Below are 27,111 nucleotides of genomic sequence, written 5' to 3' on the forward strand. Positions count from 1 at the left end.
TAGCCCGCGGCCTGTGGCCGGCCCGAAACCAGCCCGTGACTCGTGGGCTGCCCTGGGTGGGCCCGGTCCGACCTGTTGATAATGTGAATATTCACATTGACATGTTAACATTCACATTGATAAGAGTATAAAATTAGCCCGCGCCCCGTGGCTGCTCAAAACTAGCCCACGACCCGGGGTGGGCCCGACCCGGCCTGTTGACAATGTGAATATTCACATTGACATGTTAACATTCACATTGATAAGAGTGTGAAATTGACTCGTGTCCCATGGGCGGCACGAAGCCCGTGGGCGACGCGGGGCGAGCCCGGTCCGGCCCGTTGACAATGTGAATATTCATATTGACATATTAACATTCACATTGATAGGAGTGTAAAATTGGCCCGTGGCCCGTGGGCGGCCCGAAACCCGCCCGTTGCCCAGGGCGGGCCCAGCCCGGTTCGTTGACAATGTGAATATTCACATTGACATATTAACATTAACATTGATAAGAGTGTAAAATTGGCCCGTGACCCATGAGCAGCCCGAAGCCCGGCCCCGGGCCGGGGCAGGCCCGGCCTGTTGACAACGTGAATATTCACATTGACATATTAACATTCACATTGATAAGAGTGTAACATTAGCCCGTGCCCCGTGGCTGCCCGAAATACGCCCACGGCCCGTGGGCGGCCCGATGCGGGCCTGGCCCGGCCTGTTGACAATGTGAATATTCACATTGACATGTTAACATTCACATTGATAAGAGTGTAAAATTGACTCACGTCCCACGAGCGGCCTGAAGCCCGTGGGCGGCCCGGGTTTGGGTCTGGGCCTACCCCGGGCCGCGGGCGAGCTTCGGGCAGCGGACAAATTTTACACTCCTATCAATGTTAATGTTAACATGTCAATGTGAATATTCACATTGTCACGAGTCGGGCCAAGCCCGCCTCGGGCTGCGATCAGGCTTCGAGCCGCCCACGGGCTGCGGGCCAATTTTACACTCCTATCAATGTGAATGTTAACATGTCAATGTGAATCTTCACATTGCCAACGAGCCGGGCCTGCCCCGGCCTGAGGTCAGGCTTCGGGCTGCACACGGGTCACAGGCCAATTGTACACACCTATCAATGTGAATGTTAACATGTCAATGTGAATATTCACATTGTCAACAGGTCGGGCCGGGCCACCCACGAGCCGTGGGCGGGTTTCGGGCAGCCACGGGGCGCGGGCTAATTTTACACTCCTATCAATGTGCATGTTAACATGTCAATATGAATATTCACATTGTCACGAGTCGGGCCAAGCCCGCCTCGGGCTGCGGTCGGGCTTCGGGCCGCCCACGGGCTGCGGGCCAATTTTATACTCTTATCAATGTGAATGTTAACATGTCAATGTGAATATTCACATTGTCAACAGGCCGGGCCGGGCCGGGCCGGGTCGGGCCGGGACCGCTCCAGGCAGCGGGCGGGCTTTTGGCCGTCCATGGGCCCCGAGCCAATTTTATACTCTTATCAATGTGAATGTTAACATGTCAATGTGAATATTCACATTGTCAACGGGCCGGACCGGGCTCGCCCCGGGCCGCCCATTGGCCGCGGGCGGGTTTCGCGCCACCACGGGACGGGGGCCAATTTTACACTCCTATTAATGTGAATGTTAACATGTCAATGTGAATATTCACATTGTCAACGGGCCGGGCCGGGTCGGGCCCGCCCTGGGCTGCTATCCAGTTTTATACTCTTATCAATGTGAATGTTAACATGTCAATGTGAACATTCACATTGTCAACAGGCCGGGCCGGGCCTGCCCACGGGCCGTGGACGGGTTTTGGGCAGCCACGAGGCGCGGGCTAATTTTATACTCCTATCAATGTGAATGTTAACATGTCAATGTGAATATTCACATTGTCAACGGGTCGGGCCCGCCCCGGGCCGCGGGCGGGCTTTTGGCCACCAATGGGCCACGGCCCAATTTTATGCTCTTATCAATGTGAATGTTAACATGTCAATGTGAATATTCACATTGTCGACGGGCCGGACCGGGACCGCCCCGGCCGGCCATGGGTCGCGGGCGGGTTTCGCGCTGCCACGGGACGGGAGTCAATTTTACACTTCTATTAATGTGAATGTTAATATGTCAATGTGAATATTCACATTGTCAACGGGCCGGGCCCGCCCCGGCTCGCAGCCGGGTTTCGGGCCGCCCACGGCCCAATTTTACATTCCTACCAATATAAATTTTAAAATATGAATGTTCACATCATTAAATTGCTAATCATTCAAAAAATATTTATAAGGGTATCAAAATTAAATATAAGGGCATAAGTGTCCACGAAAATAGTGTAAATCAAGAAAATGGACTTTATGGAATAAAACTATACATACATGGGACTAAATGGGTTAAAAAATTCCTTCATGGACTTCTTGGGTTAAAACACTTCTAAATTGGACTTATCAATAAAAATCCCAAAAAGAAATTGTAAAATAATAAGAATAATTTGAATAAAATATAAAAAAAAATTATTAAAACATATAAAAACCTGTCTAAAAATAATTTTTAAAAAATCAAACCAAGTAGGATAATTTGTTATAAGATTTACATTTTGGAAATATAAATTCATCATAAAAATAGCTTGTGTTATGCACAGATCTAAAAATAAATTTTTACAAATGAAAAAAAAAAAAAAAAAATTAACGGTGATACCATATGATTATTTGTGTGTGATATCACATTATTCCATTCTAATAAAAAATAATAACAAAAAATCTACTCATTTGAGCTAAAATTTTATCTCATATATTTATTCTATAATTAAATTTTTATTATATATTTAATAATTTATTCTATTTAATTTTGTAAGAAACTAATCTTACTTGAAAATAAAAATAAAAATAAAGTTGAGATAGTGCAATGGAAAGGAATAGAATGATTAACCGCCATCAGTTGAAGCTTCCCAAATGGCAATGCCGAACCTTCCAGAAGAGATCATCCTCGACATACTCTTGAGACTCCCAATCACCTCTCTAGGTGCGTTTCGAAGCCATGGCTCTCTCTTCTCCGATCGTCATTTCATCAAAACCCACCTCAAACTCACTCGCAACACCAACGACGAAAACGAACACAAGCGATTCATTCTCGTTTCTAGATCCTGCATTTCCCAATCCGTGGATTTCAAATCATTCCATTCCCGCGACAATTTCGTGGCCGTTGGCCTCACATTCCCCCAAACCAAAACCCTAATTGTAGGGAGATTTCTGGTTCCTGTGATGGCTTGTTATTGATGCTCAATCGCTATAACTCTTACTTTTTGGTGAACCCATCTACTGGACAATCTAGAAAATTACCCGAATCTCCTTTTTCAATCGAGTATAAATATTGTTTAGATAGTTATGGGTTTGATTATGATTACAAAGTTGTGAGGATTATTGATTATGAATATGATTGCAATATTGTTGATAATATAGTCACTGTGTATAATCTGAGAACCAATTCATGGAGAAGGATTAAGGATTGTAGTTATTTGCTTACGGGTCTTCACCGGGGATTCTAATTAGCGGGGCTCTCCACTGGTTAGTGAGTAGTCGCGTGCATTCAAATAAGGCGGATGTAATTGCTTTACTTGATTTATGAGACAAAAAATTTCTGCATTTGCCATCTCCTTGTTCTTCTGATAATGAATTGAACCTATATCCCGAGCTTTGTGTTGTTCAAGGGTGCCTATATTTGCTTGTTTCTCATGATGATGATCGTAAAGATGTTTGGGTGATGAAAGATTACGGTGTGAGGGATTCTTGGACTAAAATTACAATCTATTTTAGTGATTTTTCTTTTGGAGGCCGTTGTGTTTATCAACCACAGGCGAATTTTTGTTGGATATGCACGCAAATAAGCTAGTCTTCTACAATCCACAGGAGAAGGAATCTAAGGAACTAGTGGTTTGAGGTAGGCTAAATCATTTTGGTGTCGAAACTTATGTTGAGAGCCTTGCTTCACCCAATTGCAGCAATATGATCAAGAGCCAATGCAGCCAATGCCAAGCATCGCATAAAAGATTACTACTGGATGGGCAACATGAATGATTGAACTAAACTGTCTTTTGTCATTCAATTTTACTTTTATATGTCTATTTTGCTGCATTGTTGTCTCTTTTTTATTGATGTTAAGTAGAATAGTGTGAGTTTATATTGTTAACATAGAATTTTTGCTTAAATGGATTCAAGTGGCTAGGTTCAAATTCCCGTGGTTGGTGTGCTTGCTTCGATTGTCAGATAGAGAGAGCCAGATAAACAAAATAAGGTTAAATTGACACAATTCAAGGCCAAACCAAACAAAGTGTTGTGTCCCAAATCTCAATCTAGTGTGGTTAGCTACATGAATCATTTTTCACCATGCCCATATTTTTATTTTATTTTTTTCGTTTTTGGCCAACTGCAAGTGAATCTGTCAACCACATGGTGTAGTTGGTTAGATTTTGAAGATGATTTGAGTTTATCATCTTCATTTTGTTGGTCTTTCTTTCCATCTCATAATTTTCTTTCTAACACCAAATTAATTATATATATACACGATTCAGTTGGTCAGGATATGGTTACTTTAAAAACTTTTGCAAACTACAGAAGCGCAAGGCTAGTGCACGATATCTCAACATACTGCTGTAAGGTAAAATTTTGCAAGGGCCTATCTTTCTTAGTTCCTCAAACTATATGAGGTGGAGTTTTCTGCTGCCCTGTGGCCATAGTTTCTTGTTGTAAAGATGCTCTGTACCAAGTGATTGATAGTCTCCAGTGAGTGTATTAGGCTTCCTCTTTTCATATTTCCTTTATATCTTTCCCCTTCACTTTGGTTTTTCCTACTGCCTTGTTTGTTCAGCTTCAACAAGCCAATGACCATATATATTATTTTATTTTTTATGCAAAATTGTGAATATTTGTACTCATCTTCCCTCTGTTTCTTGAATAAAAATCACTCACATTTTGCTATGACTTCATTTGAACTTTTTGTTATATTTACGCTTGTATATTTGTCGAAATGATCTGATCATAGTGGTATGTAAGTAAGCAAACATAACACAAATTTTTGCCACTTACCTTAATCATTTTGAAAGTTCTTTTTGCATTTGGTTTCCTGAATGGAAGTGTTTTTTTTTCTAGGGCTCCCCAAGCATGGACTGAAGCATGTAAAGCCAAGGCTGAAGCATATTTGTCAAAGGCAAAGAGATAGAGGCTGGATGTCCAGTTCCAAGACTGATGTCTATAGTTCTATCACCTTGTGTCTGTGTCACACTTTCTAGTGGTGAATATGTTAGCTTTGGTTGATGATGGCATGCTTCTGTATTGCTGTTCATGCTATGGATTGAATTTGTCAAACCACAAAATGATGGTTGTTTACCATTTTAACTGGTTTCTTGTCATTTTTCTTGTGGATGGGCTTCCAAAAGTGAGTTTACCAATCTTTGATGGGTTCACTATGCTTCAAAAAATGCTCAAGTTGTACTTGTGGCTTGACCATTTTGTGAGGTTTGCACCTTATTGTGTGGTGTTATTTTGTGATGCAACTGCTAGCAATGCCAACTTCCATGGCAGTTATATAATGTAGTATTTGAAAAAATTTATCGAATGTCATTAGTACCATTGACCCAAACAGATCCGTGATTACATATTTGTGTGGGTTGCGTCATTATTGAAGGTCCTATGTTTTAGCTGCTGATGTTGCTACAAATAAATGAATGTGCTTTGGCAAATTTATTCCAGAAATGGAGTAAAACTGAGTCTGTCCTTTTTTTCCTATTTCTTTTTTTGAGCCAAAGAGGCAATGCTCTTAAATATTTTTAATTGAAATGTTTACACAATAATATGAATGTAATTATCAAAATTATTGACCAATTTTCCAGAATGGTTTTTCCATATAAGAAATTATAATCACAAATAAAGAGAAACTCCGAACAAATACAAGATTAAACTTTAAGGAGATTCGAATCCCTTACTTTCTATGAAGAAGCAAGGGTTTTAGCCAACGGATAGTTCCGATCAATGGCTCATTTGAAGACCATTGATTACAGAAGCATATGTGCATGATTTCCAAAGTTTAAGGTGGCTACACTCCCATGATTAAATCAACATAGACACAAAGCAACTCTAGAAATATAAGATTACATCCAATTGCCCCATCTTGCGCCCAAAACTTTCACAGCATTTATGGTCAAAAAACAAAAATGAGTTTCTTGGCAAAATTAAATGCACTTACTTCTACATGTTTCCATATTTCTACACTATGGTTTCCATAAGCAATGCAATGGCAGGAGTGTTTTTCTAATTGATCCGCAGAAGTTTCAATTTCTCTTCATGTACTCGAGCTATGTTGTCTGAATTTTTAATTTGTAGAGTGAAATTTCTTTGATTGCGTTTTCATTTTTGGTTTTCTTTAAAGAAATTGGTTGTTTAAAAAAAAAAAGAAGATAATGCTAGGGATATCAAATTTTCTACCAAACTAATAACCAAATGTCTCACATGAGTGTGAGTTCGCAATTTTGTGAACCCAACACGAATGTAAAACATTTAGTCATTTATTTGGTAAAAAATTTAAGATCTATAGCATTTTCCTAAAAAAAATCTTTGAAATATTTTTCAAAAACAATTCATACCGTTTCTCCTCTACTTTTATTTATCTTATAGATCGCGCAAACTAGTAAGCATAAAAGTTACTCACCAGGTGGCAAAAAGGGGAAAAAAGCATCGGTCAGTGTATATAATCTTGAAGAATAATGACTTCAAAAAGAAAAATTTTTGCTAACAAAATAACAGTATGTTTAATTATCTTAGAACTCCTAAATCATAAATATGGCTTCAAGTAGGAAAAGGGGTGATTATGCTCATAAATCTACTTCCATTTCTTTTTTCTGGGTTTGACAAACACCGCCCACCATTTTTTAGATCCAGAAGCACGTAAAAATCATCTATGCACAATTATCCTACTGGCCCGAGATTCAATCCAATAGAATTTGGTGCCCTAAACTTGAAATCAATTTCCTTTTTTGTTTTCATATGCTGAAGAAATATAACCATCAATTTAACAACCAATGAACATGAGAGAATTCCAGTCAATCTTTCAAACAAAACAGGATCAAGAACACAATGACAAAAAAAGATAGCTGATTCTGTGTATACTACATATTCTTCTGCTTTCAAAATGAGTAGCAAACACAAAATCCAGGTTACCAGTCTGAGCATGAGACCTCAAACAGTCACCACCAGTCAAACATCATAAACTCTGTCATTCTGCTATCTTTGGTTGCCTAGAAAATATAGAAGAAAATGTTTAATTAAAGATGATATATTCATTAAACTGCACAAAGCAAACTATAAAGAAAAAGAGAATGTTGGGAAAAAAAATTTCCATCAATCGATATTCTATTATTCATACATTCCTTCAACTTGACAATTTATACAGTGTTCAGATCTTAGAATTGTGGAGGAAACAGAAAAGAGGGGCCAAGGTTGGGGGAAAAAAATTAGTTTTCCTGTATTTCTTCCTTCCACAAATCCAAGATCCAAACACAACCTAAGGTAATGAAATTATGAAACAACGAAAGAAAGGGAAATTTTCACTAGTTCACTTTGAACATTATTTGCCATAACAATGAGACATTAAGGGACCAAAAAACCAATATCTCGTAAAGCCACCCACTCAAACCACCTGCATAGCCTTCATTTATTACCAGCAAATATGAATAATTTTGTTCATTTTCTCTACATGACAGTATAAGGAATGAAGAAAATCTCTTTTCCACTCACTCTCTACATCCAAACTCGGGAGATAGATTGCATGGCCAATACCTCATATATCAATGTACGAGCTGATCTCAAAGGAACACTACAATATGAGTGACAATTAGATTTTGAAATAATTCAAGCACAAGATTTGAATGTGTTAAAATCCACCTACTACACACCTACCACTACCACCTACTACACACTCACCTACTTCACCTACTCTCCACCTACTCCTCACCTACTCCTCACCTACTACACACTCACCCTCTTCTATATATAGGAATCATGAATCATTGTAATAAAAATCAATACAATCAATCAATAATACATCTATTTTTTACATGGTATCAGAGCAGGTTTAGAACCTAGTATTTTCGCTTCCCCGGCGGGCGGCAACCTCACCTTAGCTGCCCGCCGGACCTCAACCTATTCCGCTGTCATCTCTATCACACCCATCACTAAATATATCTTATATTTTCCAGCCATAGCAGCCAATCGATGAACTTCAGGTCCAGGCACATCAATGGTTGCAGTATGATACTTCCGGATTCTTTGGTTAGTACAACTGCTTCTCCTTCAGCCGGGTTGAGTTCATCCCACGCTTCAATCCATGTGACCATGGCGTCAGCCAGCTTGAGGAAGTACTCATCCACCTTTCCAAGCTTTGCCTTGACTTGCTTGGAGAGCTCAATGTAACATTTCTGCACGGTGGTGCAGTCCTTTGGAAGGGCAGCACACTTGCTGCACCTATACCAAACTTTTTCATCTGAGGGGGTAGTTGCAACGAGTGGTGGTTGACTCTACACCATCACTCCATTTAAACACCTCTCAACACAGTCTCTCCTCCAACTGAATTGTAGAGAGAGGGAGAGAAGAGAGTAGAGAGAGCAGAATTCATGAAACCGAACCAGAGAAGAAAAATGGCCTGGCGCTAGTGTGCGCTGCAGTCTTTCCCTCTTTCTCTCTTGTTTGGAGACGGTGAAGCAGAGCACATGGGTTTTGTCCCCCTCTTTTCCTTTATTTATTTTATTTGGAGTTGTATAATGCTCAAGTAATGAGTACCAGACAAAGCTGGTATCAACTACACATAAACCACTACACCACCGCCCTCAACATTACCTTTATTTATTTTATTTTATCTTCTCTTTTTCATTCCAAAAAAAAAAAAAAAAACCATGTGAACCACTTTCCTTATTTCCCCAATCTCTTCCGTTTGATTTCAAAATCAATTATTTTTATTTATTTTCTCCAAACCACTTTTCCTCTCTTTCAAATATCCACTCTATAATAATATCTCTTTCTCAAATAACCCATCCAAAAATATTTTTTTTTTATCTATTTTTATTTTCTTTTATTTTTATTATTAAACAACACAAAATAACACCAACAACATTCCACAACCTTGTCATTTCTTCATGCTGGGGATCCACCCCGATCACACAAAAAAAAAAAAAAACAATAAACAAAAAAAAAAAACAAAAACAAAAACAAAAAAAACAAAAAACCAAGACCACACAACCAAAACCCAAACAACCACATCCACAGGCGGCATTTTTCTTCTCTGCTGTACCGCAGGTCTCTTCTTCTTGCCTCCGTCCTGGGCGGCCCTTGCCGATGTTGCCTCCATGTTTCCCACTCCACTGGGCACGATCACTACTCCCTGCTCCTCCACTGCAGCATATGGCGGCCCTCCAAATCGGAACATCACGGTGGCCTTTCGCTTCAGCTCCTTGTTTTCCGCCTTTAGTACACTTATCTCTGCTCGCGCATCCTTATACATGCGTTGGAGCATAGCCAGTTGGGCGTTTAACTGCTGCACCTCATTTGTCCTACTCTGCAGCCGGTTCGACAAATTTGTAACCGCAGTCATGGTTTCCACACATGACTTCAATGTATACTGATTGGCCTCCACATCCGACTGCACTGCCATTCTTTGCTCCACAGACCGCATAGGAAAGTTCAACGGAGCAAACTCCGAGGCGCTTGGTTGAGGTTCCAGTGCCACCGCACCAGTTATCTCTCTTGTTGACTCGTTGAGGTCGGGAAAGAGAGTGAGCAGACCGCGGGAAGACGAAGCCATTTTTCTGGACAACAGAGTGTTACAGAGTATCTTTCTCAGCAAAACGAAGAATTTTTCAGAGGTTTCTCTCAGTTTTTCTATCTCAGCTTCTGCCTCAGCCTCAGCCTCAGCCTCAGCCTCCGTCTTGGTTAAATAGCCGAGGCAGCCACGCGTATCGCGCGCCACTTGACGCCAGACGACAAACGGGCGCGCCAGCCAAGGCACTCACGTGCCTCACCATCATATCTGACACGCCTTTTTATGGATTGGGCACGCCTTTTTATGGCACGCCTTTTGAAAGATTGGGCACACCTTTTGAGGGTGCGACTTTTTAGGGGTCCGACAAGACTCTGTAAACTGTCCCGACATTGATTCCGGTTAGCTCCTTTATGGGTCCGACAAGACTCTGTAAACTGTCCCGACATTAATTCCGGTTAGCTCCTTCATGGGTCCGACAAGACTCTGTAAACTGTCCCGACATTGATTCCGGTTAGCTCCTGTATGGGTCCGACAAGACTCTGTAAACTGTCCCGACATTGATTCCGGTTAGTTTCTACAAGGGTCCAGCAAGACTCTGTAAACTGTCACAACAACTGTCACAACATTGTCTGCTACAACGGTCCGACATGACCCCATAAACTGTCTTCTACATCGGTCTGACACCGCCATCCAGTGTCCTCTACACCGTTATGACACCACCATACAGTGTCCTCTACAACGTTATGACACCCCCATACAGTGTCCTCTACAACGTTATGACACCACCATCCAGTGTCTTCACCAATGGTCTGACACGACCATACAGTGTCTCCTATCCTCTTTTATTTTTATGTATTTTCTTGTTTTGTTCTCTCTCCAAACTCAAATTAGTTAGTTCCTATCCCCCTTGAGTTTGCGGGGGCTGTTAAAATCCACCTACTACACACCTACCACTACCACCTACTACACACTCACCTACTTCACCTACTCTCCACCTACTCCTAACCTACTACGCACTCACCCTCTTCTATATATAGGAATCATGAATCATTGTAATAAAAATCAATACAATCAATCAATAATACATCTATTTTTTACAGAATGATTGGCCCCTGGCACACAAAATTAGGCCAAAAACTATGGGGTCAACCAAGAATTCCGTAGGGCCTATTTTCAAGAATTGCATCTGCACAAAGGAAACCCCTTCCAATCCAAGTGCAGATTTGAGATCAAAATCCATAACAATATAAATTGAAAATTCAATAAATAACTCTCTTTCGAACTATAAATTATTAGGATCCATAGCAAGTCACTGACCTCTAATTATATGGCCAAGACACACCAGAGAACTAGCTACCCATGCAGTTCAGACTACAGAATTCAGCATCAAAGAGATGTCTGACCTCAGTTTCAAGAAATAAAAGAGAAAAAAGAAGACGACTGACCTTTGTCCAGGATACTTCTCAGTTTGGCCAACAAAGATTTCTTCTACCCTCTTGCATAATCTCAAAAGCAAGTTTGTATCTTTCTAGAGATGCAGCCCCTGACTCGATAAAGTTACGAGCTTCTTCTCTTAAACTCCACAGCATCAAGGGCCTGAAATCTTGAGAGCCACCTCCTGAATCAACATCCCGTAGAATACCATACTTGGCACTTTTTGTCCACCGGTGCAAGATGTAGCGAGATGGAAGTTCCCTTATGTTCATTATTTGGAATACTTTTAACGCATGTCTACAAAGCACACCTTCAAATTCAAACATTTTACAACTACAACTAACATTAAGGTTCGATGCATTGAAGGCAACAGTATTCCTTGCCTCCCCATTCCCACACGTCTGCACCAAATATCTACTAATAGCACCTTCCACATTGATCTTTATTCCAACATAACTGTAGCATTCCAAAAGCTCTTTCTGGAATGCTTTGAACATTGTGATTGTGTAAAGCCTTCTACCTTGTTCTTCTATGGGGTCTTTTGTGTGCAAAACAGATTGCATGTTAAATGAGTTAAAATCCTCCTTTTTTTCCTCCTCACGACGTTGCTCAAGAGCTTTTTCATATCGTAAAACAAATTCGTTAAGGGGAGTTTGGGCACTCAGAAACGTACCAAAAAATGATTTCATGCTTCCATCCATAGGGATCCCTGCAAAGAACGTACCCCTTATATACAATGGAACCCAACTTTTGCGCGTTCTGTACATTTCTTTCAACCAAGCATTCTCCTTCAAGTCATATTTGTTAAGAAGTACGTTCCATGCAGAATCAAATTCACTAGGTGCCTGACTCTGACAAATGCAAGTCTCGTATTCATATTTGAACTCGGTATTTATGGAAAGCAGTGCACCCAAATACTGCTGTTCCTTTGCTTTAATTTGCCATGTAGAAAAACGATGATGCGTTCCAGGAAAAACTTGTGCAATTGAATGTTGGATGGCCTTATCTTGATCAGCTATTATCGACAAAGGACAGCGCCTGGACATTGCCCTAAGCCATGTTTGAAACACCCAAGTAAAAGATTCCTCTGATTCATCGGCAATCAAAGCACACCCAAGAAGCATTGGTTGCCTATGGTGGTTAATTCCAATAAATGAAGCAAACGGCACCAAATAACTACTGCTCCTGTATGCTGTATCAAAAACAATGGCATCCCCAAATTGACTGCATGAAAACCTAGACCGGCCATCAGCCCAAAAAAGGCTCATGCATTTGCCATCATCAACTTCTACAGCATAGAAGAACCCTGTATCTTCTGCTTGACGAGACTGAAAATAATCAAGAAGCACAGGATACCAATCGCTTCCAACATTACTTTGACGGCCTCTTTTGACAAGGTTTATGCCACCATTTGTTTCAACTAAATCCAAGTTTTCCAATCCACTACTTACTTCATCTCTAAATCCCTTCGGAGCAGCACTAATTAGTCTACTAGCATCCATTGGAGAATCAAGATCATGATTGTGTTCTTTTTGAAGACGATCAACTACCCATCTTCCTGATTCTTGCCTCTGTATCCTCATGAATGCACCACAACCTACTCTTGAAGGGTGCTGATGCCCTTCCTTTGAGCACACAAATCTTCGAGATGTAATTGATCCATCATGTTTTGAACGAAACAACTGACCAATCCGGACTTTGAACCCTGTACCAGCTGCATATGCATAGTAAAATTTGTATGCTTCATTAGCAGAACCGAATTCAAGACCTTTGTATGGTTCTACTTTGTGTGGTATTCCTTCCGTTTCTTCCCTCTTAAGGCGTTTGACATCAATGACACCTGATGGGCTTGGGTGTCCATCCTCCTCCTCAAGTGATCTTATTCCTGTCCTGGAGGACACTACAATTGGCGATTTTGGAGCTGGAAGGACTTTCCTTTGTATATGGGGTGGACGAATTTCCCCTGGAAGTCCGAGCTCATGATTGTGCTCTTTCTTGATATTGGCCAGAACCCACTTCCCAGAATCACTTTTTTGTACCCTTATGAATGCTGGACAACCTGTTCTAGAGTTGGTTTGAAAACCCTCCTTTGAGCACACAAATCTTCGAGAAATAACCGCTCCGTCAACTCTGGACCTGTACAACTGACCAATCCTAATTCTGAACCCTGCTTGTGCTGCATATAAATTATAAAACTCCTGTGCCTCTTCTGCTGAATCAAACTCTAACCCCACATGTGGTTCAAGTTTGGACTCTCCTTCATCCTCTCTATGGCCATTATTTTTCACAACGAATCCACCTGCTGGTTTGACTCTCACATTCATGACATTCCCAAGCTCTTCTCTATTCATATCAGTATCTGAACCCCACGCCAAAAGATAACAAAGAACAACAAATAAATGTCCAAATATTGAAAAAATAAATAAATAATAAAGTAAACAAAGGGGGTTAACAACTATGAATTACAACAATTTGAAAACAATACCCAACATACCAGTTTGTAAAACTCTACTCAAAATTAATATTAGCATAAGAGATTGTAAGCAATAAATACAACATAACTATTACAATCCGTAACACAAATAAGATAATGAATACATTATGCATAAACTACACAGGATGGCAGGACTGCAAATTGGCATGCACACACCAAAAAATAAGTAAAAACAAAAAGAATATAAAAGAAAAGAGGACAGAACCAGACTGATATGAAAACTTTCAGTATTGCACTTATTGAAAAATAAATAAAGAATAAAAGAAAAGAAAAAACATATCTAATTCAGATAATAATCCAATTAGCAAAAACACTCCTAGAAAGGTACCATGTCCTACAAAGCCGCAACTTCTTGTACACCACTTGAATTGTGTCAGGCAACTTGAACGTGTCATAACTTAAAAATTAAATTTCATAATTTCAAACACTCAAAGTCAACCATGAAAATTTTAGGAGAAAAGAGAAATCATTTGATTCATGAGTCACCCAATGACACGTTCAAGGGCATCTTACATCCTTATTAAGCACATATTGACAATCGAGCTCAAGCATAGACCCAAAATAAATCCTCCACCCAAAAACTCGACAAAAGTTATTAAGCTTGTTAGCTGTCCAGTGATCTGACTAAGTAAAAATGCACTACTCTGAACCATTCTGCCCCAATGACGTAGGTTACCTGTCATGCCCCCAGTAACCTGAAGAAAGTAGGTCTGCCAACATGACCAAAAATGCTTAAGCCTAAATTACTTGGTAGCAAGCTAGTGGTGCCTTGCATATCCACATCCCCTTTCTTTATACCCTCACATCCTTGTGAGAGGTCTATAATTAATCAGAAGACCGAGATTAGCTCGTTACAAACTCCCCTTCTTTATACCTCGCAAACCCTATTGTTCTTTATACCCTCGCATCCTCATGCAAATGGACCCATCTCCTTGTGTAATAAGAATTTGGACTCAAGTCAAATTCTCTGTGCTCCTTAGCTTAAATTTTTGGAACTCACTATTTGCATGAAATTAAAGAAAAACAAATATATATATATATATATATAACAGCTTCACTAGCATAAGTTCCAATATTCACCTCTCTCTAATTTTAAAAAAAAATCTCTTTAATTTCTTCTAATTTGGACAACCCAGATATTTCAGTCAAACATCATATGGATTCAATGATATTTAATGTTAAAAATCTAATTGTAAAAGAAAACACATCCATGGATGAGGACCTTGGCATTTAAACAAGCTTACAAAAAAATACTACTATTAATAGAAACTCAACAATGATCATGGAGAACCTCAATAGATTTAGGTTGGTATCATTTGAAATTAATCAGAAGTGAACCTGCATTCGAGGGAACATCAAAATTTTGTTGACACTAATGATTAATAACTTACTGTAAATGATTGGTAACTTATAATGAAAAGTTAAGAAACTTCTTGGAGTAAACTGAAATATGGCTTTTAGTAGAGCCAACTGAAGGAATTGGATCCATGTAGTTGATTTCAACTAATTAGGACAATGGCTTGTTGAGTTGAGCAGACACATGAGAAGTTTGAAACATGCTAAGAAGAAGATGTAAAATGTTATGAGACGAGATTCCATATATGTCATTCACATGTCAAAGAACTTCACGCACAGCATGTGAGATTTTTGGGGATCACCAATCAGGTTCCTGAACTAACAAGGTTGCTCTAAAAGTTCTATAAAGGCCTACAAGCTTCAATTAATGCCAGTGAGCTTACATGGAGTACCTCTTTAACTTGTGGTTAATATTAGAAGGTGCACAAGCCCACAAATGTAAGTGAGTTGGCCAAGATGGTCCAAAAACCAGACATCTCGAGATAAACCTGGACTTACCTTGCTAGATCTATCCCTAGACTCACTGGTGCACACAATTTGTGAGTGGTCAGCAAACAGTTGAAAAGACACCCTCAAGTAAATCCAAAAAAAATTCAAATATGCATTAATAAAGGAAGGGTTTCCATTACCATGTTTTTTTTAATGTTTATAGCTTATCTTTGCAATCTATTTGTGTTTTTCATTACATGGCAATTTTCAACTGCAGGTCCAACTAATGCAAAGTGTAGCAAGTGTGGTTAGACATAAAACTTATCTTGCAGCTCTTAAGCCCAACCTTCTTATAGAACGGCAGCCCAATCTTTTTGTGTTCTTGACCCTATGAAAAATTTCAAGCGTAAAAGTTTTTGGTTTTTGTGCTTCATTAAATCAGTAATTTCCCTGATTTTCATACATCATACGTACTTAGTGCTTGTTCAAAACATATCCAAAAGCTTGCATCAAGTCTTGTCACGAGATTGAACAAAACTTTAGTTACTAACTTGTATAAGCACTTGAACAACACTTTTTGATTAACTAACCAATGCCCAAAATGTTGAAACACAAGTCACGATGTTATATTTCCAACATAATTACATAAAATAATGAAATGAAAGGCCTCATACCAAACTTGACACTAATAGATCAATCGAAACAAATTATCCCATCAAAAATCTTAAGACTCAATTTGCATGATTCTCCCTTGCTAAAAAAATTAGTAACTTTTTAGTGTAATAGCCAAAATCAGCAACTGATTTATTGTTCCACATCTCTATGACTCCTGCATGTAAGAGTTTTGGTCTTAAAGTCACGAGGCACTCACGCAATTTTATTCATTTCAGTACATGAGCAATAAGCATAACATAACAGCATATAAATAACCAGAAAAATAATTATTATAATTCAGCCATACCGAAATTAATGTTTTGGAACCAAACATTTTAGTGAAAAAAATCACTGCATGTTGTCAAACCATTGTCTCCGTTTTTTTGCCCGTCTTTTCCATAAAAATCCAAAAAGCCACTAAAGAAGCCAAATTCCAAATGAGCCCAAGCATGAAACAGATAACCAATCAAATTCAACACAAATGTAATTTCAAAAAACATCAACTTTTTTTATTAATCAACAATTTCAATTAGGCAAAGAACAAATACACATAGAACATGAGATCATTCAATCAACAGCAAAAACTATACCCAATTAAAACCATCAGAAAGACAAAATTCACCCTGAAAACAGTACAATGAATGAGAAAAACAGAAAAGGTGTTAGGGTTTTACCTTCGCATATCGGTCCAGAGACTCGGTTAGGGTTTTGTGCCGAAACAGCAAGCAAAGAGCATGTATAAGGTGGTTCAAGCTGAAATTGAAGTGTCTGAGCCAGTTCTAGGGCTACAAATCACATGCATTGTGGCCGAGAATGGGTTCATTGTGGCGGGGACGATCAATTCAGCATCTTTTTGTTTGCGAAATTTGAGTGATTTCGATTGACGAAGCAGAGAATCATAGATAACAGGTGATAATCGTGATCGAATTGTGCGAATCCATTAGACTACACAGAACAACTCATATCCTCTTCCTCTCTCTCTCTCTCTCATGTGCAGAGTGAGTCGCTATCGACTCCGTCAGGGTTCGATCTTCTCTCTCCTCCGGTGCGGTTGGTTTAGCCCTGGCTAGGGTCCGTACGTACACCACATATATATATGTGGGACTCGCAGGAGATATGTGATGGGCCCAACTCAGATCATAAAATTTCTGTAACCATTTGATATGGATTGACGGTCTCACCGCGGTAGCATCTTAATATGTAGAGCTTCTAGCAAATTAAAATTAGTATTTTTTGTTTGATAATAAAGTATTTTAAATATATAAAAAAGGGAAAATAGTTGGAGAAATTTATTTTTAGAGGTGTTTGAGATTGAATAATACTACATGCATCAATTAATATATTAATTAGTGTATCAATTGATATTGTAATATAATTTAAGAGATTTTTTATATTTGTAATGTAATTAATGAACAATAATCAATAATAATATTATAAATAATATTAATACACTAATTAGTCTAATTAGTGCATGTAACCACCGGTTTGAGATTAGGTCAAAGGATTGTTTTATTTTGATTGGAAATATATATTTAATGAAATTATTTGGTTATAAATAATAAATTATTGTTTTGAAAGATAATTTTTTCAATTTGTACCCATCACCATCGGATTGCCCATTTGACGATCATCTAAAAATTGTTGCTGTAAAAAATTTCATTAGAGTGGCTAGCCGTGACTGGTGACTGGTGACTGGTGGTGGTAATAATATAGGCAAATATATTAATTAAGTAGACAAGTCGATAACATATGAATAGATATGTAAAAGTAATATGAGATTTTAAATTTTCATTATTCTTATGATCTCAAAATATTGGGACTTAAGATTATTATTCTAAAAATTTTAAAATTAAATTTAGGGGCTTATGACTCAAATGCACTAATAAAGCAATAGTTTCAAATCCATGAATAAATTTTTTTTAAAAAAAAAACATAAATAAATTGTATTAGAATGTCGAGAGAAACTAGGTTGAAGTTGAGAAAATGTTTTGATACCATTTATACAAAATAAAATATTTTAAATATCTTATATTTATGAATTATATAAGGGCAAATTACATTATCTCTCCTGAGGTTTCTGACAAATACAAGGACCTCCCCTGTAGTTTAAATAATTACAGTAACATCCCCTACCTTACTTGACATTGTACAGATTGCCCCATTTTTTTACTTTCATTGACAAAACTAACAGAAACTGCTGATGTCATTAAAGATATATGTTGAAATGTCTATAATGCCCTCAAGTATCTTGTTGAGAAAACCAGAGAGGGATGAAATATGTACTGTCGTTTGTGTAATTTATCTAAAGAAGACCTTTATCTAAAGAAAACCACAAGGAATTTTGTTTAAACCCATGAAAACATTTTTGAAACCACATGGGAACTTTATCTAAAGAACAACTTTATTACACATGAACAAATACTTAATTATGTTTTCATATAAAGAAGAACATCCACAGTTCTAGCAAAGAACAGTCACAGAACAGATACATATATATAAACACATGAAGACATATTTTGATTTATAGCAAAGAAAATAAAATCCAATTAAATTAATTTCTAAATTTGTTTAACAGATATATGTATATATATAAACACATTCAAACATGTGAAGAATTTTTTTTTTTCTTCTAACAGGTATATATACATACAAATATATAAACATGGGAACAATTTGTTTACCAAAAGTATGTTTATATATATATACATATACACTTGTTTAGATTTTCAGCAAAGAATTGAAACCCATGAAAATATATTTTGATTTCTAGCAAAGAAAATAAAATCCAATTAAATTAATTTCTAAATTTGTTTAACAAATATATGTATATATACACACATTCAAACATGGGAATAATTTTTTTTTCTTCTAACAGATATATATATATATATATATATACACAAATATATAAACATAGGAACAATTTGTCTACCAGATGTATGTTTATATAAATACATATATTTTATATATATACATATACACTTGTTTGGATTTTTAGCAAAGAATTGAAACCCAACATATATTTATATATATATATATATATTTCACTGTCTGTTTGGATTTCAAAAATCAAACATTACCGAGCACATTCTAGATCTACATTAACTAATCTAAAGCAAAAATTTGAACTTTCTTACACTAATTAGTGGTGTTTGGAATCTACACCCAGATGATCTAAAGCAAAATTTTCAACTTTCTTACACTAAATTAGCAAAAAAAGATACAAATACACAATTTCTCTGCTTCTATAAAATCATTGATGGATCTTCTGCCATCATCGTCCACCACCGCTCTCAAAACCATAAATCTAGGGCTAGGGTTTCAGAAAAAGACGAAGAAGATGAAGAGGAGAGGAAAAGCGGGCAGCGGACGGTGAACGGCAAAAAAGAAGGAGAAGGGTAATATAGTCATTTTGTATACAAAAGTAACGTCGTTTGTGTATAATTGACGAATTGGGAGAATTTGTACAATGTCAGTTAAAGTAAGGGAAGTTACTGTAATTATTAAAATTACAGGAGAGATCCCTGTATTTGTTAAAAATCTCAGGGGAGGTGAGCGTAATTTACCCATTATATAAATAATTTAACAATAATCTAAAAGTAAATAATTTAACAATAATCTAAAAGTAAAAATCAACTGAAATCAACCTCATCACCCATCTTTCAACTCCAAATAAGAAAATTAACGATTTAGCAATCTGGAGCAGTGAATTCGAGCGTTTGCTCATCGTTCCGCTCCGATCCGATCCATTCTCATTCCTCATCACTCGATCGGAGCTTCCATACCATGCATTTTTCCTTTTCCTTTTTTGAACAAGATTGGAGCTTCCTTCCGTATATATACTCAAAACCGTCCATTTTCATATCCTAATAACAATCATCTCTCACCACAGTGAATGGCAAGACCTCCACAATCTCTCACAACCCTCTTCCTCCGCCACCAAAACCCTCGCTCCATCCAAAACCCTAGCCCCCAAATCCGAAACCTCAGCCTCAGCAATGGCGGCGAAGAATTTTTTCAGACCCATCAACAGCCGAAGACACAGAGGTTAACCCAAATCGCCAAAGAGGTTTCGAGGGTCATTCGGACTCGACCCAGGTGGGAACAAACTCTACTCTCAGATTTTCCCTCAATCAATCACTTCGATCCCAACTTTTTTATTGAGCTTTGGAAGCAGCAAAACAATGTGCTTCTTTCTCTCCGTTTCTATCTTTGGCTAAGCTCTCAACGTAGCTTTGTACCAGATAAATTGGCGTGTGATGTGATTTTTGATGGTCTTGTAGAAGCTAAAGCTGCCAATGCTGCGAAATCGTTTTTGACTTCTGTAGATTTTACTCCTCAACCCGCTTCTTTAGAGGCTTATGTTAGATGTCTGTGTGAAAATGGGTCAATTGAGGAAGCACTGAAGGTTTTTGATGAATTGCAAAAGCTTGGTATTTGCCCGTTGTTAGAAACATGGAATTCGGCTTTGTTGGGTTCGGTTAGAGCTAGGCGAACCGATGTTGTTTGGAAGTTGTATGGAGAGATGATGGGCAGTGGTGTTGCAGGGGATGTGGATACAGTTGAGTATTTGATTCAAGCTTTTTGTATTGATAACAATGTTTTGAAAGGCTTTAGGCTTCTTAGGCAAGTTTTGGAAGATGGGTTTGTTCCCAGTAATGTTGCTTTTAATAAATTGATATCTGGATTTTGCAAGGATAGATACTATTCGAGAGTGTCTGCTCTCCTTCATGCTATGATTGGAAAGAACCGACGCCCTGATATCTTTACATATCAGGAAATTATCAGAGAGCTATGCAAGAGAAGAATGCGGCATGAAGGATTTTGGATTTTCAATGATTTAAAGGATAGAGGGTATGCTCCGGATAGGGTCATGTATACAACGATGATACATGGTCTTTGCAAAATGAAATGGATTGGGGAGGCTCGGAAGCTTTGGTTTGAGATGGTTCACAAAGGAATAGTTCCAAATGAATACACGTACAATGCATTCATTTATGGGTTATGTAGGATTGGTAATCTCAAAGAGGCGAAGGAGCTGTACAATGAAATGTGTTGTAAAGGTTATAAAGAGACCACAGTGAGTTGCAACATTATGATCAGAGGGCTGTGTTTGCATGGAAGAACAGAGGAAGCTCATGTGTTGTTTCAAGAAATGGCTGAGAAGGGAATTGCTCGTGATATTATCACGTACAATTCTTTGATTTAGGGTTTCTGCAAGGAAGGGAAAATAGATGAAAGTATAAATCTTTTGGCTGAACTTTTAGAGAAGGGTATGCAACCTTCAGCTGCTACTTATACTGCCCTCATAGAAAAACTTTGTGAGATGGGTGATGTGGATGAAGCAAAAGAGTTGTGGGAGGATATGCAGAATAGGGGCGTGGAACCAGCAGTATGTACTCATGATTTCATCATAACTGGATTGAGCAATAAAGGGTATGTTGCCGAGGGGATGGAATGGTTGACTGCAATGTTGAAACATAACCTCAAACCGCAAAAGCAAACTTTTGAGAGACTAATTCAATGTCTATCACAAAGGAGATAAGCTGGATGAGGCTATACTTGTGTTGGATTATATGTTTAGTATGGGTTACACGCTCCGTGAATGTATTTGCCATTCTCTGGTTGATAAACTTTGTGAACAGAATTCCGACCATGTTGAGACATGTCTAAGTGGTATTCTGCAGAAAGATACTGCAGCATCTGAGGTCTTCTAGGCACATTTTTATTTATTTTATTTTATTATCATCAATTTACAGGACTATGTTGTGGTTGTTATACATTTTTGTCAAAAAAATTTAGAGCTGTGGAAACAACTGGAGTAAATTCATGAACAAATCTACCTCAACTCATTCACCACTGGTTCAATTGCTTGTAATTAGTATAGACAGTCTTTAACTTTGGTTTATTCCAGCATGTAACTGTTTAACAATTTCAAGAAACAAAATGCTCAATCTAATGCACAAGAAGCCTTTGAATTAATTGTATGGGTACATTAGCAAGTACAGAATGAATTAACAAGTAACTAACTAAAAACTATAGAGGCTAAGACCCATTCTTCATTTTTAATCAGTTCATCCTCTTTTCAGCTGTTGATGATTGAATCAGAAATTAATTTTTTCTCTCGTCTATCTTCTTTTGTAAATTTGCAAGAATCGATAAATATAGATTAAAAAATGTGAATTTCTCAATCAGCATACAAATTAAAAATAATTTTACTTCCAACTAAAGTTTTCTCATTTTCGAAAGTTTAGCAAAACAAGGCGAAATATCTGGTTTCGAGTCTGCACTATGCAACTTTTCCTTCCCTATTCCCCTCCAACCAATTTTACTAAAAAACACAAAAAAACTGTACACGGAAAAGGATTGGCATGCCCATGTGGTGAGTTGGTAAACACCATTTAACAGAAAAGGCAGTTTTTTAATCCATTCCTCCAAAGCCATTGCAATGAGGATCTTTAACCATACTGTGGGGATATATTTTCTGAATACCAACACGTGGCATGGTGATGCCGACGTGTCAGCCGAGGTGCCACGTGTCGAGGTAGATAAGCCGAGGTGATCTCGGAGTTGCCGAGGTTATCCCCGAAGATATCGGAATCCGAGATAAGCAGATAAGGGACAAGAGTCCTAGGACAAAGAGGGGACTTAGCCTAGATAAAATTCTTAAGGGAGTTTACCTTTATCTCTTAAAGAGTCCAGAGTAAGCAGTAAATTGGAGTTCATAGAAGTCATACTTCTAGTAGGACTTAGATTGAGTATATTATAAAAGAGAGGCACCCCCGTGGGTCTAAGGTATGCAATTTATGTTTTAAGTGTTAAGTTTTGCACTTGATTATCTTTGAGAAACATACTGACTTGATCGTCGGAGTGCCCCCGGGTGGAAGAACCACCGCCGGAGCCTTTTCTTTCTGTTTCAGGTTGCTGAAGCCATCTATTCTGCCTGTGCTCTCCAGTTGATCACTAAGAAAACAGTGTGGTCAGATTTTTACCCACACAATTTGGCGCCGTCTGTGGGAACGAAGGAAGAATAGATGGCCAGTAACGGACAGCAGGAAAATATTGGGGATGACGCTCCCGCTGGGAGTGGCAGACCAATTGACCTTGACATTGAAGGAGACAACCACAATACGGAAGCCCGCAACTAGGGTCACAAAGAGAACGACGTCATCCCGGAAGGCGACACGTCAAAAAGGACAAACCAAGGCCAAGGAAAGTACTACAATGAAGATAACCTCCAGGTATGGAGGGACAGGTGCCTGCGGAGGGATGAGGAAGTAAAAGAATTGGCGAACAAGCTGGCAGACCTTCAGTCAGTCGTCAACTTCATGATGCAAAATAATGTTATGCAGCCACCATACCCGCTACAAGATACGCCGATGCCAACAACCAACGCCCAGAGGGGCGGAAGAAAAACAATCCCCGACGTCCCTCAGCATACCAGGAGCGGAAGGCATTCTCACCAGCCTTCCAGGGAAGTCGGATGAGAAGAACCGAGGCAAGAGGAGTCCCGAAGGACGCACCCCACGAAGAATCCAGAGCCCAAAGAACATCGGCATGTTCAAAAGCAAGCACTCTGCTTTGACACAACCCATGAAGAAAGATCCAAACGGACCCACCATGAGGTCGAAAGCAGTGTACCAAAAAGACTAAAATCCAAAGACAGTCGAGCTCCAGGGAGGAGCAAAGAAGACCTGAGGGACTACCTCAAAAGGAGGCAGCAGAATGCTGAAGCCGAGGTAAACTCCCCAGTAAAATCGAAGACAGCCTTCTCGATGGAACTGGACAAACTCGAACCACCAAAGAGATTCAGCATGCCGAGGTTCCAAATTTATGATGGCAAGTCAGATCCAAACTTTCATGTTGGACTATACTTGAATTCAATGGCGTTATATAGCGGGAACGAGCCGTTCCTCTGCAAAGTATTCCCCTCATCCTTTGGGGAAATTGCATCTGATTGGTTCCATAAATTACCAAAGGGAAACATAAAGACATGGGAAGGCCTGGCCGAGATGTTTGTGGCCAGGTTCGTGACCAACAAGCTGCAACCCCTGAGGGTTGATGCTTTGATGGCTCTAAGAATCGCCAAAAAAGAAGGCCTTAGGGCCTATGCGAAAAGGTACTACGAGGTGTTCAACCGAATACCCGAATGCAACCAAGAGGTAGCGGTCGTGTCTTTCAAGAACGGCCTGAAAGATGACTGCCCGCTACAGAAGTCTTTGGCAAAAACATTGCCAAAAAGCATGGAAGAACTCATGGCAAGAATCGAGAAGTATGCCAGAGCCGAAGAAGATACATCGGGAAACAAAGAGATAAAACAAGAAAAGGGAAACGGCTCGCCGATGCGAAGCCGAGGCAACAATGGACCGACCAAACAAGAAACAGAGTTGAGAAATAAACAGGCGGTAACAACAGTATTCCGGATCCCAATCCATAAAGTCTTAGATCAGATTCGAAATCAACCCTATTTCAGGGCTCCGGCAAGAGCACCAGGGGAATTCATGGGAAGAAACGTTGGTAGACGTTGTACCTACCACAACGAAGAAGGGCACCCAACTCAAGGTTGCAGAGCCTTGAAAGCACACTTGGAGGACCTGGTAAGACAAGGCCTTCTGAGGGACCTGGTCGATGAGGCCAGGACCAGGGAAGAATAGGCAAGGTTGCCTCAAGCACCAGCAGCACCGCCTCCCCCAGCACAACTACCACCAGCAGGAGGACTGAGAGTAGTTAATGTGATCCACTCTAGGGTCAACGAAAACGAAGTCAGAGGAGAGACCCAGAGGGTAAGACATTTACAGCATATCTACCAAGTCGGGGAGAAGAGACATCGGCCAGAAGAATGCCAAGGACCGATGATAGCCTTTACTGAAGCCGACCTGGAATTGGTCCAACATCCACATAATGATGCCTTGGTAGTATCCCTCCAGGTTGGGGAGTGCCAAGTAAAACGCATCCTAATAAATCAAGGCAGCTCCTGCGACATCATGTATGTCAGATGTTACAAGGAACTAGGCCTTCACCCTGATGACTTAGAACAATCCAGCGGCCCGATGGTCGGCTTTAATGGAACGCCGACATGGCCAATGGGTGCAACAAGCTTGGAGGTACAAGCCGGCACTAAGAAGATCCAGACGGAATTCCTGGTAATTGACGCGCCTTCACCATACAACATCATCTTAGGAAGGCTGTGGTTGCATGCAATGGGGGCAGTTCCCTCAACGTTACATCAACTACTACGGTTGCCAACAGAGCATGGGATTGAAGAAGTCAGAGGGGATCAACTACAAGCAAAAAATTGCTCCATGACTGCAATGAAATCCACCTGTAGTATACGGGAGCCAAGGAACGCAGAAGTTGAAGATGAGGACATGGAGGTCCTAGAAGACGTCGGGAAGGAACCAGCCGAAAAGAGCGAAGAGGCTCTAAAAAAAGTTTTCGTCCAAGAGGACGACGAAGAGCGTTTCTTTCTTCTCGGCTCAGGCTTAGCTAGAGAAGAAGAGAAAGAACTGGAAGATTTCTTAAGGGCAAACATAGAGGTGTTCGCCTGGACACCTTATGAAATGCCAGGCATTGACCCCGAGGTCACTTGCCACAAACTAAATGTCGACAGATCGGCAAAACCTGTGATTCAACGAGCCAAAAGACCGACGTTGATGCACGCCGAAGCAGTAGAAGAAGAGGTAGACAAACTCCTGGAGGCCAGGGCCATCCGAGAAGTTCAGTACCCAACATGGCTGTCCAACACAGTAGTAGTAAAAAAGAAGAATGGTAAATGGAGGGTTTGTGTAGACTTTACCAGCCTCAACAAAGCTTGCCCCAAAGACAGCTTTCCTCTGCCCAAAATCGACCAACTGGTAGACGTCACTTCAGGACATGAAAGGATGAGTTTTTTGGATGCATACAGAGGGTACCACCAGATTGCCATATACCCTCCAGACGAGGAGAAAACCGCGTTCATCACCCCTAAAGGCCTGTACTGTTACAAGGTAATGCCTTTTGGGTTGAAAAACGCAGGAGCAACCTATCAGAGGTTAGTAACAAAGATGTTTAAGCACCTGATTGGCAAAACAGTAGAAGTCTACATCGACGATATGGTCGTAAAGACAAGGGAATCAAAGGGTCATCTTGCTAACCTAAAAGAGGTCTTTCACATACTCAAAAGATATCGGCTTCGACTCAACGCCTCAAAATGCGCCTTTGGAGTCGGATCAGGTAAATTCTTAGGATATCTGGTAACAAGAAAGGGCATTGAGGCCAGCCCAGACCAAATCAAGGCCATCCTGGACTTACAGAGCCCGACATCAGCAAAGCAAGTTCAAGTGCTTACTGGAAGGGCCGCAGCCCTAAACAGATTCATCAGCAGAAGCTCAGATAAGTGCAGACCCTTCTTCAACCTGGTGAAAAAAGCCACGGACTTCCTATGGACAGAGGAATGTGAAGCCGCTTTAACCGACCTAAAAAAGTACTTGACCACAACTCCGGTTCTTTCCAATCCAGTACTAGGGGAGGAACTGTTTTTGTACTTAGCAGTCTCAGAACACGCAGTCAGTGCAGTACTAATCCGAGAGGAAAAAGGAGAACAAAAGGCTGTTTATTATGTAAGTAAAACTTTGGCCGACGTAGAAACAAGATACCTACCACTGGAAAAATTAATGCTAGCCTTAGTAATGGCTTCAAAGAAATTGAGCCATTACTTTCAGGCACACAAGATTGTGGTCCTAACAGAGCACCCACTGAAGTCCTTATTGCAACAAAGAGATTTAACAAGAAGGATAGCAAAATGGGCAGTAACACTGGGCCAGTTTGATCTGGAGTTTAGGCCGAGAAATGCAATAAAGGGCCAAGTTTTGGCCGACTTCGTCGCAGAACTCACACCTGAGGCCATCACACATCGGGCTCCGTCGAGCCAAGATGAGCATTGTCCCAACAAGCAAAAAGAATCCCAGCCAAAGACAAAA

At 39.7% G+C, this 27,111-nt stretch overlaps 1 protein-coding gene, 1 long non-coding RNA gene and 1 pseudogene across 2 annotated transcripts; 2 read left to right on the top strand and 1 right to left on the bottom strand.

The window, feature by feature from the left end:
* Window positions 1–2,891: 2,891 nt before the first annotated feature.
* Window positions 2,892–5,626, top strand: LOC114261319 (uncharacterized). The gene is made up of 2 exons (XR_003628905.2): window positions 2,892–4,275; window positions 5,130–5,626. It is a non-coding gene; the product is annotated as an uncharacterized LOC114261319 (long non-coding RNA).
* Window positions 5,627–6,990: 1,364 nt separating this feature from the next.
* Window positions 6,991–17,348, bottom strand: LOC114261318 (protein FAR1-RELATED SEQUENCE 7). The gene is made up of 3 exons (XM_028201565.2): window positions 16,828–17,348; window positions 11,232–13,579; window positions 6,991–7,270 (listed from the first exon to the last, which is right to left on the bottom strand). Exon 2 carries the CDS (start codon window positions 13,569–13,571, stop codon window positions 11,250–11,252), a length of 2,322 nt encoding a protein of 773 aa, XP_028057366.1. The 5' UTR covers window positions 13,572–13,579; window positions 16,828–17,348; the 3' UTR covers window positions 6,991–7,270; window positions 11,232–11,249.
* Window positions 17,349–20,048: 2,700 nt separating this feature from the next.
* On the top strand, window positions 20,049–21,870 carry LOC114301932 (uncharacterized; annotated as a pseudogene).
* The last annotated feature ends 5,241 nt before the right edge of the window (window positions 21,871–27,111 follow it).

Source organism: Camellia sinensis, chromosome 6 (assembly GCF_055761805.1).
Source record: "Camellia sinensis isolate YWXY chromosome 6, ASM5576180v1, whole genome shotgun sequence".
Taxonomy (NCBI): domain Eukaryota; kingdom Viridiplantae; phylum Streptophyta; class Magnoliopsida; order Ericales; family Theaceae; genus Camellia; species Camellia sinensis.